Raw genomic sequence first — 15,842 nt, 5'->3', positions numbered from 1 at the left:
TGCTCTTAGAAACAAATGGCATGCAGGTCATTTAAACTGGTCAGCACTGGCCCTGTTAGCCAGCCACCGTTTCCCTTTCCAGAAGACGGGAAATATCAGGGAACAAACACACATTTCCTTGCTTATTTTTTCTGGACAGTGAGGAGAAGCCTTGGGAAGAGAAGCTATTGCCAGAATGAGCGCTGACTTACCGAGCACAGTCAGCTCCGCTATCTCCTTCAAACAGGAGTTTCTGTAGGACACAGCCTTGGACAGCGGCCAGAACCCCACACGGACCACCCTGCAGAGAAGGACGCGCGTCAGTGCCTGTGAGAACTGACCCAGGGTAGGGCCACCTGCTCCTCTAGAACCAGCCTCCTCCAACAGGTTACAGAGCCTCAAACAGGGGTCTCCTGCGTGGTGACTACTTCTGTGAAGTGCTGACCCTGAGTCACAGAGAGGGGGTGACAGAGGCCCAGGTGCCCACCGCTAGAGGAAGGAGCAAAGTCTGTGGTGTGTGATGGGGGGAAAGTGACTCTTCACGACCCGTCAGCGGCTGTCACCATGGGTGTCCGGGCATCCAGAGACATGTTTCCGTGTCCACAGGCTGACGGTGTCAATTGTCTACCCAGCCTTCAAGGCCCATCCTAAAGGCCTCCTCCTCCAGGAAGGCTTCCCTGACCATCTCAGCCAGAAGCGAGCCCCTTGGGCAGCCTCCGCTTGTGTAAGCAATCTTGTTCCCCGGCCAGTGGCCTGCCTCAGCACCTAGTAGGTGTGACTTGGAGGGAGAGGGCTCCTTGAGGAGCTCACCCCTGTAGGCATCAGCAAGTACAAGGACTGTCAGAGCAGGGGCCGTGGGTGCCCTTGAACTCGGGGTGCAAGAAGATGTGCTGACTTGGCCAAGTTAGGGGCAGAAGTGGGTGGTCTTGGGGTTCTTCCTCAGGCAGTGTGGGGCAGGGGGAGGCTCCTGGGGCTTGAGAAACGGAACCTGGATAAGCTGCCGGATTTTACGGTTATCTTCTGGCCCTGGAAATGTGTATCTTGGCAACTGTGTATAAGCCATGTTCAAATCCTGCCACAATCTACCTCCATTTCCCTGTCTTATATCATATCCTCCCCGCACACTTCTGGTCCTCACGCTTGGTACTTTTGCCCCTTCCTGCAGTCCCTGTATTTTCACACGGCCTCCCTTTGTTCATGCTGCCCTCTGCCTCCAGTATCCTTTCTCCAGCTCTACCTGCAAAATCGTTTCTCAGTACTTAGCTTAAGGACCCTCTCTGGTACCCCTGAGCGGACACAGGCCCCCTCCTGCTCCCCGTCCCCTCCGGCATCATGCACCCCTCACGGCAGCGGTCACGTTGCCCCGCTCTGCTCTGCCAGCCACACGTGAAGTTCCTGCCCTGGGTGACAACTCAGCAAATGAGGGGCTGGCGCAGGCAACACCCACAGGATTTACCAAACTGGGGAACGTGTGGCCCTGTCCGTGATGGGCCCACAGCAGGGTCCCTGGGGGCACTTAAAAACAACCTGCCTTGTTCTGCACGATGCCATATTTTAATGATGCTGAGTCGTTAAAGGAAAAATTCTGAAGTTTCCATTCTTCGTTGAAACAGCAAAAGCTGGAACCAAACAGAATGGTCTTTATGTCCTGTCAAAAGAAGAGAGAATTGTATTGGTTGTTTTAAAAGCAAACAACAGTACACTGCTGGGTGTTTGCATTCCCACAGGAGCTGGTCTTGAGTTCTAGCAGGGTAGTCTGTTTTCCAGCAGGGTAATCTGTTTTCTTTTTATTTTGCAAACCCATTCTTCTCATATTTGAGGACAGAGAAAATGGACCCTCAGGGTCTTACCTCTGGAATATCTGTAAACCTTACCAGCCTGTGCTGACCCAGGCCAAAACCTTTTGAGCTTCCTTAGAAGTTCCTTGATACACAAAATTTTAGTTTTACGGAAGACCTTGGAGGTTCTCGACTGCACATTATAATTACCTACAGAGCCCTGAACAATCCTGACGCCCAGGCCCTGTGCCAGGCCAACTAAAGCAGAACCCCTGGGCGTCGGACGCTGGCATCTGTACTATTAAAAGCTCCCCAGGTGATTCCAACGTACAGCCAAGTTTGAGAACTGGTGCTCTAGCAAACTGTGACCCATACGCCAAATCCGACCCTCCACTTGCTTTGTAAATAAAGTTTTATTGAAACACAGCAATGCCCATTTGTTTACATGTTGCCTGTGTTTTCTTTTACATTACAATGGCAGAGCTGTGTGGTTGCCACCGAGAGGCAAAAATACACTATGTAGCCCTTCACAGAAGAAGTTTGCCAACCCCACACTGGTACAACCCCTTCCTACATGTAAGGATCTCCTCTGCAACATCACCGGAGAGCGGTTCCCCCCATAAACTTGGCTTGAACACTCCAACCGCCAAGTGAAGAGGGTTCCCACCACTTCCCAAGGCAGCCCCTCCATTTCTTCACGGCTCTGTGTTCTCAAAACTTCTGGCTGATACGGATCTCCCATCAACCCAAGCCTCACCCTCCAGAGCCCCAGAAAGTGCCAACCCCTCCCCACTGACCAGCCCGTGGATGGGAAAGCAGAGCCTCATCTCCACTCGCCCCTTCCCCATGCCGGCTGCCTCTTCTCTCTCCGCCATGATTTTACATCCGAGAGTATCTGAAGGGCCAGCATGTGGATTCTGTCACTACCCGCTCAGACCATCTCTTTGCAGGTCATATCTTTCCTACAGACTCACGTTTCCCTCTAGAATCGGTTCTTTTTTTTCTTTTCACTAAGTACAAGGAAAATCTCTGTGACAGAGCGTTTGTCTACACGTCATCACATGTGGGCTAGTGGCACCCAGGAGAGAGGGGTGGGTAAATTCATCTGTCAGGGCTTGGTTCCCCTTCTTGCACCAACTACGATCATCGATGTATTTGGACTGAGTTTCCCAAGAGCCTAGAAACTATAGGACCTTGAGTTTTCTGGCTGAAGCCCATGTCTATTCTCTCAATCACAGAAAGACAGCTCCCAGCTAGGCACAGTATGGTTGCCAGGTCCCAGGGTTACGAGCCTGGAAACCTGGGTCCTGCTTGCTGTGGCTGTGGACACCACGTGTGCTGGGTCCTCCTTTCTCTGTGTGGGCCTCGGTTTTTTCAGCTGCTTTTGGAGATGCTACTACTGGGTGGTCTTTAGAGGCCGCTGAGGACCCTTCACCAAATAGCGGTACCCACTGCAAAGAATCATAGCCCTGCGGCTACAGACAACCAGAGCACTTACTCCCAGGCTTGGGGCTACTTAACTGTGACTGACCCTCTCCCTGTGGTTTCAAAAGAAGGAAGGGAAAAGGAGGAGGAGGATGGGGAGGGACAAAACCTCTAGAAAAACCTTTGACTTTTCATCTGTGTGCTGAGTAAATACTTGGTAAGCAGGAAGAGAACACGGTCAGCTGTGTCCCCAGGAGTTTTATTTTTCCCTCCTGGATCCTGGCTGAAAAGCCAGTGGAGGACAGCAGGGGCAGCATTCCATCCCGCAGGAACCACTGGCCACGGAGAAGGGTGAGGCCCTATGGCAGCAGAGATGGTGAGGAATCCAGGACATCCCCACAGAGGAGGCTGCTGAGGCCAGGAACTGGCTCCCGAAGTCCTGTGACTCCAGGAGGTCACTGGTGTGAACCCAGGTGGCGCTGAGGAATTGGTAACACTTCCCTGTCCTTCCCTTACTGCAGCCCAGCCTGAGCCCAGCTCAGGGGACCAGTGCAGGAGCACAGTCAAGCCAATGAGGACAATTATCCCGTTCCCATCGCAACCCTGGAGTTACCGGCTGCGGACATGGTGAAGCAGAGCTCTGGACCAACAGAAAAGCTGGATTCCGGAATGTTTGAATGGGAGGAGGTTGTATCCTCACCTCTTGTCTCAGAGAAGGAGAGGGAGATGCCAGGACTAGGCCCTTGTTTTCCTGACTCTCCGTTCAGGTTTTCTTCCACATCACATGCAAATTTCCATTTTAACAGTGACTGAGAGATTATAACAGGATGAATGGAGCCAGAGAGATGAAAATCACCTCATCGGGCTTCCCTGGTGGCGCAGTGGTTGAGAGTCCACCTGCCGATGCAGGGGACACGGGTTCGTGCCCCGGTCCGGGAGGATCCCACATGCCGCGGAGCGGCTGGGCCCGTGAGCCATGGCCGCTGGCCCTGCGTGTCCGGAGCCTGTGCTCCGCAACGGGAGAGGCCATGGCAGTGAGAGGCCCGCGTACCACAAAAAAAAAAAAAAAAAAAGAAAATCACCTCATCCACACCAACTCAAACCCAGATGCCTTCAATTCACACCAACTCAAATCCAGACACATCACCTGGCACTTTTCAACTGACACCCACCTTTGCCACTGAGAGGTCGATGGGCTTTGACTCTACTTGCAGCTTGAGTATCGATGGCACTGGAGACAGGATGACTTCTTCCCTTAGCAGTTCATCCTCCACATCCTCTGAAAGACAACCGTGGCCACGTGAGCTCCTTGTTATGACTCACAGAGAACAGACTAGGAAGCCGTTTAACGCCCAGGACGCTGATGAGTCTTGAGGTGGCTGGAATGAGAGGAGGGCTCCTCCACCACCCACCCCCTGTCCCCGCTGAGGCTCCCAAGCCTTCATCGGAAGGAGAAAGGCAGAGTGAGAGCCCTTGCTCCGTGTCACCCCACGCTGGTCCCAGGATGCTGGCAGATGGGACTTGGCTATCAGTCCACTAGAAAGCTCTGCTCGTGGACATGCAGAAACAAGGGCCTAGGCCTAAGCTGCGAGTCAGGCCCAGAAAAGCCTGGCTCAGACACAATTCTTACGAAAGGTGGGCGTGACCCACAGATCTGTCCCCCTGAGGACAAACATGAAGAGGGCGGAATTAGGAAAGAAAATGCCGCCCTTCCTGCGAGAATAATAATAGTTATAATAGATTATCTCTATCGTGGCTTTCATTTACTTACCATCTGGGTTTTATCATCTGAGCCCCAGAACAGCTTCCACGAGAGAGTATCACCATCCCATTTAAAGATGAGGAAACTGAAGCTTAGAGAAGTTAAGGAACTGACCAAAAGTCACACAGATGGAAAGTTGCAGAGATCGAACATAAACCCAGGCCAACTCCTAACTGCTCGGCCATCCTGCCAGTCAGACCTCCCTGGACCTCCAGCCAGAAGGGAAACTAAGTCACATTCTCATAGCTGGGGTGACTGAGGCCCAGAGAGGGTCCCAGCGTGGGTGTTGCCAGCATCAGCCTGTGCTGTCCCAGCCGGTGAGGCTCCCTCTCGCCACCACACGCACTGCCGCAGCATCTACCAGAACCCTCAGAGGCAGGACCCAAGTGAAAACGGCCCAAGGCAACGACGCTGGCAAAGCTGGGCAGGCCGGTCTCCAGAGAGCCTCTGGAGACTTCTTCCATCCCCCTTTCCCCAAGATTAAATGCTTATTTAAAACGCATGCCACGCTGTATAGAAACCAACATGGCCTGCCCTAATTCTGTGCATCTGGGACTACAGAAACGTCACAGTCCCTGCCCCGCATCTTCTGAGACGGTGTGCAAAGGCCAACATCCCCAGAACACGTGCCATAAGCCTTATTCTACAGCCTCCTTTTCTCCCCTGGAGGAGGACCAGGCACAGCACGAGGCTCGGTCCACTGAGATGGAGACAGATTTTACCTTCAGGGTGAAACAAAATTTTTAAATAAGTCTGGAATTTAAATGAGAACCTTTCTCAGTTAGGGTCTCTAAAAAAGCCACCCTGTGACCGTGGCCTTACAAAAACACCTGAAATAAAGACCAGATGTTCACCCAGCAACACACACGGGTCTTGAAAACATGGCTCTGGGTAGAGAAAGTAAGAAAGCAAATGGGATGTATAACACAACACGATTTACATCCATTATAAACACATGCACACAAAACAACACTAAGCATTTTTGCAAGAACATACACAAGCAGAAAGAAATCACTAAACACGTGAGAGTGGTTGCTTACGGAGACAAGGGTCATGGGAGTGTAGCATGAGGCTAAAGGGAAATCAGGAAGGAAAGGCAAGAGGGAGGCCAATGAGCAGGCTCTGCAAAGGTCAATACTGAGAATGTTAATTAAGCAACAGAGATGTGTGATTAATCCAATCCTAGGCATCTGAGGGCCAGAACAGAGGGGGAGAGTAACTGAGTGATTCTGCCCCGAAGGGTCCTGATGCCTCAGCCAGACTGTTTCCTGGAGGCCCAGAGCGGGCAGGATTTAAGCCTATTCGGAGGCTTCTGTTTAGTCTAAGGCTGTCCTGAAGGGAACAAGGGCTGAAACATGCTCTGTCTGAGCCCCATGAACTAAGTCTGAGGCTGGAGGCTGGGGGCCCAAAGGGGGCTGACTGATGGAGCCCCCAGGAACAGGCAGCCTCCCTCGGCTTCTGCCAGGAGGCAGCTGGCGCCTGTGCAGGGAGCTGGTTCAGGACCATGAGGCAGGTCCAGATGTGGCGGGATGGCCGTGCAAAGGAAAACAGAGCACTCCAGCATGACATGTTGGCCAAACAGATAAAACCAGCTGCAAACGCCAGTGGCTTGAAAATGCTATTTTTAAGGCCCTGGTGTAAATGCCTGGTTGAAAAGAAGCAAGGGATTTTGTTTCCCACACCATTTTATTTACCCTTTGGAGGAAAACATATACATATACTTGGTAGTACTTAATAGAGGCCCGTATATCTCTTTTTCCAGGTTCCCACCCAGTACTTCACACTAACTGCAAGATATCTTCTCCTGGAAGTGCCCCAATGCCCCGGACTCAGGGTTCTCAGCACAGAAGCCTTCCAGGCTTCCATTTTGATAAGACTCCATCTCCCCAACCCTCCACCAGGGACCCAGGCCAAAACCTCAACCCTCTCCCACACGCCACGCTGCTCCGGCCTCCAGATTATACCGCCTCCAGAATCCTCATACGCTGCCCCCCGCCTTCTCTCCCCACTGTTACAGGAATGTGTTGTCATTTTTCTATTCATTCATCAAGCACTTTACTGAGCACGCACGATGGGCCACTGGTTATGTGGGACGGAGGAGGTCCAGAGATGGTGAAAACACCACCCCTGCCTTTAAGGAGCTCACTGCCTAGAGGGGGAGACAGAGTCCCAAACAAAGAACACGACGTTAGTGCTAAAATGGAGACGGGTGCAAAGGTTATAAGAGCAGAGGGGAAGGGGCAAATAATTCTGCCTTAAACGGTCAGGGAAGCTTCCCACAAGAGGTAAATATTTGATCAGGGTCTTGAAATACCCATAGGATTCCCCCAGATAGAACAGGGCCCCAGGCACCTCCTCTCTGGACTATTCCAAGAGACCCTCATCAGTCTCCCAAACGTGCAGACTCCAGCCCCTAAAATCCATCCTCCACGCACATCCAGAGATGGCCTCAAACATCGTTCGCTTCACATCTCTGCTTGACAAGACCTTGCTCATCCGTCAAGCCCAGTCTAAATGCCACCTCACTATGGAAACTTCTGGAACCCACCAGTCTTGGCCTACTCACCTCCTGAAGCAGTGAGGAGCTGCTGGTCATCCACTTTGTGTGTTGCTATCAGGGGTCACCTCTATTCCTTCGTCTCACCCAGCCCCACCCTCCAAGAAGGCAAGGCCACTTTTCATCACAGCGATGAAAAGTGCCTTTGACAGCCCTGTATGTGCCCAGGCGTGTAATGCTAACCAAAGTTTGCTGACTTGAACCAAAGAAAGATGAGTTGGGATGGCGAAGGGAATGCTATTCCTTGTTTCTGACCCCCCACCCCAAACTACTCTTCCCCTTTCTCTGGGTGACTGGGTTGCACGCCCTCTTATCTTTTATCTCCGTCGTCTTCTCTAAATTGTCAGTTGAGCCACCGGCAAAGAGGGGTCAGCCTCCCTCCGGAAAAGGCACACACACTTCAAACAGCTTGGTTCTGAGAGAATTGCTAAAAGCCTTCCTCCCAATAGAAGCCCTCTGGGGTCCCAAGGCCGGGAACTTTATGTCCAAACAGGAGTGGCTTTCATTAGAAAATCTTAAAGCGCTTCACAGAAAGGCTTCAGATGCCAGCCCTTCCCGGCTCCGGCCTTCATGCTGCACAGCCGTGTGCCCAGTGAAATCTGCCCCTTCCTGGGTGGGCCAAATGATCCCACCAGCCATTTCTGATGATTAAAACTCTGAGGGGGCTTCCCTGGCGGTGCAGCCAATGCAGGGGACACGGGTTCAAGCCCCGGTCCAGGAAGATCCCACATGCTGCGGAGCAACTAAGCCCGTGAGCCACAACTACTGAGCCTGCACTCTAGAGCCTGTGAGCCATAACTACTGAGTCCGTGCGCCACAACTACTGAGCCCGCGTGCCACAACTACTGAAGCCCGCGCGCCTAGAGCCCGTGGCTTCTCTGCAACAAGAGAAGCCACCGCAATGAGAAGCCCGCACAGTGCAACAAAGAGTAGCCCCCGCTCGCCGCAACTAGAGAAAGCCTGTGCGCAGCAACGAAGACCCAACGCAGACAAAAATAAAAAAACAAAAAACGAAAAAAAACAAACCTCTGAGGAACTCCTCTTACCTCTGAGAAGAACTAAGCAGAATAAACAAACCCCTGCCTCCATCACTCGGAGGCCTGCCCCTGCCTTTCAACTTCATCAAAGCAAACTGTCAGCATGTCTCACACAAGTCACTTCTAAAGGGCGAGCTGCTTTCCTCCTTCATATTGAAGGGAGTGCTTAAAAGGAGACGAAAAGGGTGTGAGCAGCTCTCAGCTCCTGTACGCCAAAATGGTCCAACAGGTAAATTGCTGGCTTCCAGGAGGAGAGCAAAGGTCAATGGCACTCAAGCCTCGTCCTTTCGTGTCTGGTCCTTGGTTGTCCTCCTTTATTCTATTCTTGGCTTTTGCCAAGTCCTGCAAACCCATCAGTCTTTGGAGAGTGGAGAATTCCAGAAAGAGAGAGAAAAAAAAAAAGATGGCTTCAAAACGAAAGAGTGGATGGACATGTTCTTATCTAGATCTTGCAGAGGAGGTACACAGATGTATACACATGTGAAAGGGCACTGAGCTGAACACTCAAGGTTTGTGCACTGATGTGCCTCACGATTTGTATTTTACACCTCAGTGATATGTGGGGGAAGATGTTTAAAGGATAGGCTTCTCCAGGCAGAGACATACTAATATTTTGACTGAGCACTGTCTTCTAGAGACTTCTATAGGTTCTGAGTAACCCTAAAAGAACCTGCAAATGCAGAAAAGGCTTTTCTGCCCCCTCTCTCCCAGTGTGGATGTAGAAACGTCCAGACTTCTTATAAGGACTTCTTCGGGAGAGATAGGCAGGGGAAGACGGATTTGGACATCAACCAAAAAAGAAAGAAGCCTGCTCTACTCACCGGGCCAGCCCCTCCTTCCTGAGGTCAGGTGGGAAGAAAGGAGCCCCACCCCCAGGCCAGCAGAGAGCGCTACCACCCATTACCTCCCAGGCAGACCAAATGAAGACCCCCTGGGCCCTGATGGGCACAGCACCGAGGCCCCAGTGGTACCCACCAAGCTGCAGCACACCGAGCTCACCGTCGACCTTATTGGATGCTGGCAACTGATTACTCCTAGAAATAAAAAAAGGAAATGTCAATGCACCATAGGAGAATGACAGAGAGATGCAAACAGCAGAGAAGAGTGGGAGGAGTACTGGATGGGGCTTCAGGAGGTGGGTTCTCTCCAGCTCTGGCCCGGTTCTGTGTATGCCTTGCACCAGCACTCTCCCTCACTGAGCCACAGGTTCCGTATCGGATGGGACCAAATCACCTCTGGGGCGCTTTTCAATTCTGTACACACACACACACACACACACACACCCCAACCAACATAGGTCGATGGACCCTGTAGTTTGACACTTCCCGAGAACCGAATGCAAGCTAATTTGCTGATGCCACTGTAATACCATTGGGAAACACATTCACACGTGCACGTGCACACACACACACACACACAAGTTCCTGCAATCACTGCACAGATTTTCTTATCTCATTTTTTTGTTTGTCTCCTTTCTCCCAGCTTTCTTGTAAAGCTATCAGCAGCCATTTATCAGAAACCTCAAGAATGCACCAAAGAATACACACTGTGATCTGACTTGTAAATTCAGAGATGTGCACACAGAGCTTTCTTTAAAGGGCCCACCTGTGTTTCAGCTCTCTTTGGATCTTTTTTCCCTCCAGCATGCATCGATCTGAACTGAAGTAAAATCATTTTTTAAAAAGAATGTATTAAAAATAACAACATTACATCACCCTCTTGAAAAATTCATTTACAATGTTAAAAATGACAGCTCTTTTGAACGTGGCATTGAAATATATTTTCCTCCAACATCCTTGCAGGCTAAGATATGATTGAAGTAACAATCATAATCTTGCCACAGTAGGTTCTATTGAATTGGCTTCCTCCTGAAGATGTATGAAGGGGCGTGAATGGAAGACCACGGAGGACGCGCAGTACCGAATCCCTGAGCACGTCCTGCTCTGGACTCCGGGTTTCTTCCTCTGGCGCTGGAACACAGAGCTCCTCCACCCGCCTCCCAGGCGGCCCCTCATCCTCCCCCACGCAGCTGAGCCCATTTTCCTCAACTCAGAGCCACAAAATTCCTACGCCCCTAGGCTACCAGGATTCTGCAAGTGTTCTTGTGGGGAATGGTGAGAGAACAAGCTGGAAAGGGGAGCTAAGGCACGGAGGGGCAGCAGGAGGATGTAGAGGGGAGGGGGGGCACACAGACACTGTGCCCCCCTCCCCAGGGCCCAGCAATAAGGAGCTGCACTTTCATCAGAAGCCTCCACCAGCCAGCCACCCCTCGCCCCACCCCCATCCTCACTGCCACTAAAGCCGAGGACCTGAGTCCCATCCCTTCCATCCCCTGTGTCACTATTTCACCCAGAGACTAAGGCAAGGTGTCTGAAAAGCAAGGACGGAGGCACAGGTGCTAGATGGTCTCTAAAAGCCACCTTGCACCATTCTGAGCTGGGAACATCAGCAGAAAAGACATCTCTGGAACACCCTGATGGCAACAACATCTCTCTTGGACCCATCTCTGCTCTCTGCCTCTTCGTCTCTCACCCAGATCATTCTCACAGCCCCCTAACTGGTTTCCTGACCCCCCGTGTGATGCCCCACCCGGTGCTGGTCCCCACATCTTCACACGAGTGTCAAAGGCATCTTTCTAGAAAGCAAACTTGACCATGCCACGGCCTGGCTGAAATTCTTCAAAGGTTCCCCAACATCGTCATCAACAAGAGACATGATATTTATAAAAAATGATGGCAATTATAGCGGCGGCAAATACTTCCTGATTCCTTTGACTGTTGCAGGCACTGTGCTAAGTGCTTTGCAAGCATCAAAAGTCATCTGCTCCTCAAAAGAGCCTTAGGAAATAGTCAGGGCACTGAGTCTCAGAGAGGTCCAGTAATTTCCCCAGGGTTACACAGCATATAAGTGGCAGCACAGGGATCTGAACCTAAGCAATGGCTCCGAAGATGATGGCAGCAACCATGACATACACTGCTTCCTCGTAAGACAAAACCCAAGCCCATTAGTGTGCCCTCTGGGCTGCCTGTGACCTGGCTACCTACCGCCCCAGCATCACCTCCCTCTGCGCTCTCCCACTCCACCTGCACGTCCTCCACGCTAACTTCTCAGCCCACGCCTCCACACCTTTTCACAAGCTGCTCACTCCACCTAGGATATCCCTTGGCAAGCTCACACTCATCCTCTACAGCCCCGTTGGAATGTTACCTTCCTCTCAAATGCAAAGCATGCATTCATTCATTTCTTCACTCACTTAGCAAACGTGGCAGCTGTCCAGCAGGGCTGTCTCCCTGCCCCAGGGAGACCCAGTTGCGTACAATAAACAGACATAAATTGCACTGTGACATGCTGTAGTAGGCTGGATAATGGTCCCCAAAGATATCTGCATCCTAATCCCTGGAAATGGAAAATGGTACCTTATATGGCAAAAAGAACTTTGCAAATGAGATTAAGTTAAAGATGTTGAAGTGTAAGAAAGTAGCCTGGACTATCCGGGTGGGGGCGACCTAATCACAAGTGTCCTTATAGGAGGGAGGCAGAAGGAGATCTGACACAGAAGAGAGGTAGGATGACGATGGAAACGGAGGTTGAAGTGATGCACTTTGAGGGCAGAAGAAGGGGCCTCAAGCCAAGAAATGCGGGTGGTCACTAGAAGCTGAAAAAGGCAAGGAAACAGATTCCAGTTGATAAAGGACGAGCCCTGCCAACACCTTGACTGCAGCCCAGTGGAACTGATTTCAGACTTCAGTCTTCCAGAACAGTGAGATAATACATTCATGTCGTTTTAAGTCACTAAACTGTGGTAATTTGTTGTAGCAGCCATGGGAAACATACACACAGTAAGAGAAACAATCACGGAGGAACAAAGGACTGTGAGGTCCCCTTGATTGCCTCTGTATCCTGCGTGCCCAGCACCTAGCCACTGCTCCATACATGGGTAATACCAGAGTGACCCTCACACAAGCTAGGTGACTCACACGGGTCACACAGCTTAGAGGTGCCGGAGTCAGGGCTCAAACCCAGGCCCCTGGCTCCAAATGCTCTGTGTTGCTCTGTTTTCTACTTTATGCTTCCCTTCCCTACCCAGAACCCTCCATGGCTTCCTGTGGACCAGGAGACAAAGTCCAAACCTCCCAAGTTGTCCCCTTGGCTCCCAAGGGCAAAGCCGCAGGGGCACGCGGATGGCCACGCCCGTGAGGAGAGGGCGGGGATGATGTTCCTGCTGTGTAGGGTACAGCTGGGCCTCTTCCCGGTCATGAGACGTCCACCCTGAGGCCATCCATCAGCTGCGAGAGCCCAGCTCAGATGCTTTGTGCCGTTTCCCATAGATCTCTTCACCAGAGGAGACTTCGGGAATGCTCACACTTAGGGAATGCCCTATTGTTCCTTTTATGTGTCCCTTTGTGGCATAAGCATTACAAAGTTTAAAAGGTCAGTTTAAAAGCATGTTCTTGCCTTTGAGTGAAAACTATTATGAAAAACAATGACAAAAAGATAAATCAAGGATTCAAAACACTTTTTAAAAATGCGATTGTGCATATGACCTGGAGGCGTGTGTCCAAGTGCGCATCTAATAAATCCTCGGAGCCAGGCTGTAAACACGCGCTTGCCTGCGGGGTCTGAGGTCTCCACCTCCCAGCCAAACTCCTCTTCTGCCCCCAAGGGAGGGGCAAGGGCCAGGGCATCGCAGGTGCCGGGGGCTACGTAGGGCCAGGACTCAATCCCTGGATCACTGGGTCTTGGGTGGGTAGAAAGTGCCACTCAGAGACCAGAGTTCTTGTCTCTGATCCCCCCGACTCTGAGTGACCTTGGGCAAGTCACCTACCTCTGTGGGTATCAGATGCCTCATCTGTACCTTGGGGAAAGCCTGAGCAAGACCACTCGCTGTGGAACATGACCAGGTGCAGGGGCTCTGAGAGGATTGACGTGCCTGGGTCCCGTTATTCTTGGAGATGCTCAACTGCTTACACACCCAACACTCAGAACAGTTCACCGGCTCTCAGCATTAAAATCAGACAAGGAGATGCTCCTTCCTCTGTGTTTGGTACTGGATACTTGGCTAAATGAGTTATGATTACAAAAGAAAGATATTCCATGAGAAGAAAGATATTGATCACTTACTATATATTCTATTCGATGGAAACACTGAAGCCAGTGTGAATGGACCCCACGCATACAGCACAAGAATCCAGAACATAAGAAAGTTACATACAATTTTCCCGAGCCAGTGATATGCCAGCACACCTTAACTCGAGCCATGTAAAATCATCTGGGGGCACTTCTACAGAGCAGGTCACACAAGATTCCCCGGAGGAGGGAGAGCTGTTGTTTTTTTTTAAGTCCCACTGAAAATATGCTCAAAACAAAAAACTGTTAAATATGTGAGAAAACGATCCACCGTAAGTGAAAGCCAGCTGACACAGTACGTAGGGTTCCTAAGAACTTGAGATAATAGAACAGCAATCTAAAAGAGGCTGTAATTAGAGAGAGTAGGGGAACTTTTTAAAAAAGGAATGGAAATCATGCGAAAAGAAATAGACACTCTGAGAAAAGAATGGGCAACTCTGAAAAGCAAATACAGTCACGGAAGTAAGAAAACTCTGGGGCATATAATGATGGTGATGGAAAATAGCATATCAAATACATATTTTTTAAATCCACGAGTCTGCTTCTAGAGGAGGAAGGAGGGCAGGGATAGATAACAGAAAGCTCTTCTCTGTAAAACACTGTCAACTACTAATAAATGGAAAAGGAATGATAAAACGACAAAAGTTAGAAAATCGTGATTTTATAAATTCCTAATATGGGAAAAGATCACCAATGGATGTTCAAACCATGGGCTAAAAGGTTTCTGAGGCACAGGATATTCATATGGTCTGAAAGTTACAGATTCCTCATTAATTCCAATAACAGAGAGATTGGCAAAACCCTAATGGACTGACCCAGCTTAGCATCACCAAAAATAAAACAAACTGATGTTACCGTGCCCCTGATGTGATGTACTGGGAAGTACATCACATCACATATGTATTGTCCTTGCCAAAAACTGTTTGACATAAATCCAATAATGAAACAGATATATCTAGAATGTGGTCATTCTATGAGACACCAAGCCTACATCCACCATGAAAAACTGAAAAAGGAGGGAAATTGTTTGAGAGTAAAAGAGACTAGAGAGACATTGCAACCAAATATGAGTGAACCTTAAATGGATCCTGGGTTGGAAAACTAAAGTCTCAAAGAGCGCTTTGGAGCCATTTCGGAGAGATTTGATTATGGGCTTTATGTTAGCGGATGTCACTGAGTCAATGTGAAATTTCTTGGATGTGATAATGGTGCTGTGGTTATGTTCTTGTCCTTAGGAGATGCAAGCGGAAATATTTAGGGGTGAAATGCCATGATATCTGAATTTTACTTTCAATCAGTCATCAAAAATGTGGGGGAGGGAAGAAGAGGAGAGAGAAAGAAAGAGAGAGAAAACAAGTGCAAAAAAAATCTTAGAATTGCAGAAGGTAGGTTTCACGTACGATGCTTTCAACTTTTCTATGGGTTAGAACTTTTTTAAAGTTGGGGGAAACTTCTGGTAAACTTAAAAAAGGAGATTAGATACAGTGAAGAATGCAACTCCATCAGAAGAGACACGAAATATATGAAAGAACAAGTAAGAGACATGGAGGGAAAAAATTTTCAGTCCAATATACATCTAAAAGGAGTCCCAGAAGGAAAGAATAAAGAGAATGTGAGAAAGGAGATTATTGAAAAGATAATTGCTAAGAACCCACCAGACATGAATCCTCAGAGAAACATAATAAGTCTCAAATGATACACATGAAAGTAAATGCACACCTAGATATGTCATCTTAAAACTACCAGAATACCAAAGACAATGAGAAAAATCTTAGAGAAAAGGTAGATAGATTATCCATAAACAACAATTACTTTAGCAAAAGACATCTTCAGTATTCAAAATATTAAAGGTAAGGACAAAATGAAAACATTTTCAGACAAAGACTAAAAAAGTTTACCATCACAGACCTTCACTGAATGTATGACTAAGGGACTTACTTCAGGAGAAGAAAACTGAACCCAGAAAGAAAGAGCAGGATGCAGCAAGCAATGGCAGAAAAGCAATCTGTGAACATTTAGATAAACCTAAAGAAGAGCTGACAATAAAAATAATAGCAACTAATCTGGGGGAGTTAAAAACAAAGGGATAATACTGGACAACAATAAACAGGGAACCTGGGAAGGGGAAATGATCAGAATTAAAGCTTTCTAAAATCTTTGCATTTTTTGAGGGGGTA

The 15,842-nt window shown here is 49.4% G+C and overlaps 1 protein-coding gene across 2 annotated transcripts in view; it reads right to left on the bottom strand.

The window, feature by feature from the left end:
- The window catches only part of MINDY4 (MINDY lysine 48 deubiquitinase 4), a 115,276-nt gene that overhangs the window by 52,923 nt on the left and 46,511 nt on the right, over positions 1-15,842 (bottom strand). For both annotated transcript variants that reach the window (XR_013829643.1, XM_079931069.1), the window contains exons 6-9: positions 9,514-9,572; positions 4,355-4,461; positions 1,511-1,627; positions 192-280 (exon numbers count right to left, since the gene is read on the bottom strand). Coding sequence is in view for 1 of the 2 variants with exons in the window: in XM_079931069.1 (XP_079787195.1) it covers positions 192-280; positions 1,511-1,627; positions 4,355-4,461; positions 9,514-9,572 (372 nt within the window). In the remaining variant the exon portion in view is untranslated. The remainder of the gene's footprint in view (positions 1-191; positions 281-1,510; positions 1,628-4,354; positions 4,462-9,513; positions 9,573-15,842) is intronic.

This window comes from Stenella coeruleoalba (assembly GCF_951394435.1).
Source record: "Stenella coeruleoalba genome assembly, chromosome: 9".
Taxonomy (NCBI): Eukaryota; Metazoa; Chordata; class Mammalia; order Artiodactyla; family Delphinidae; genus Stenella; species Stenella coeruleoalba.
The sequence above is the reverse complement of the archived record's forward strand: the minus strand, read 5'-3'. Positions and strand labels throughout refer to the sequence as shown.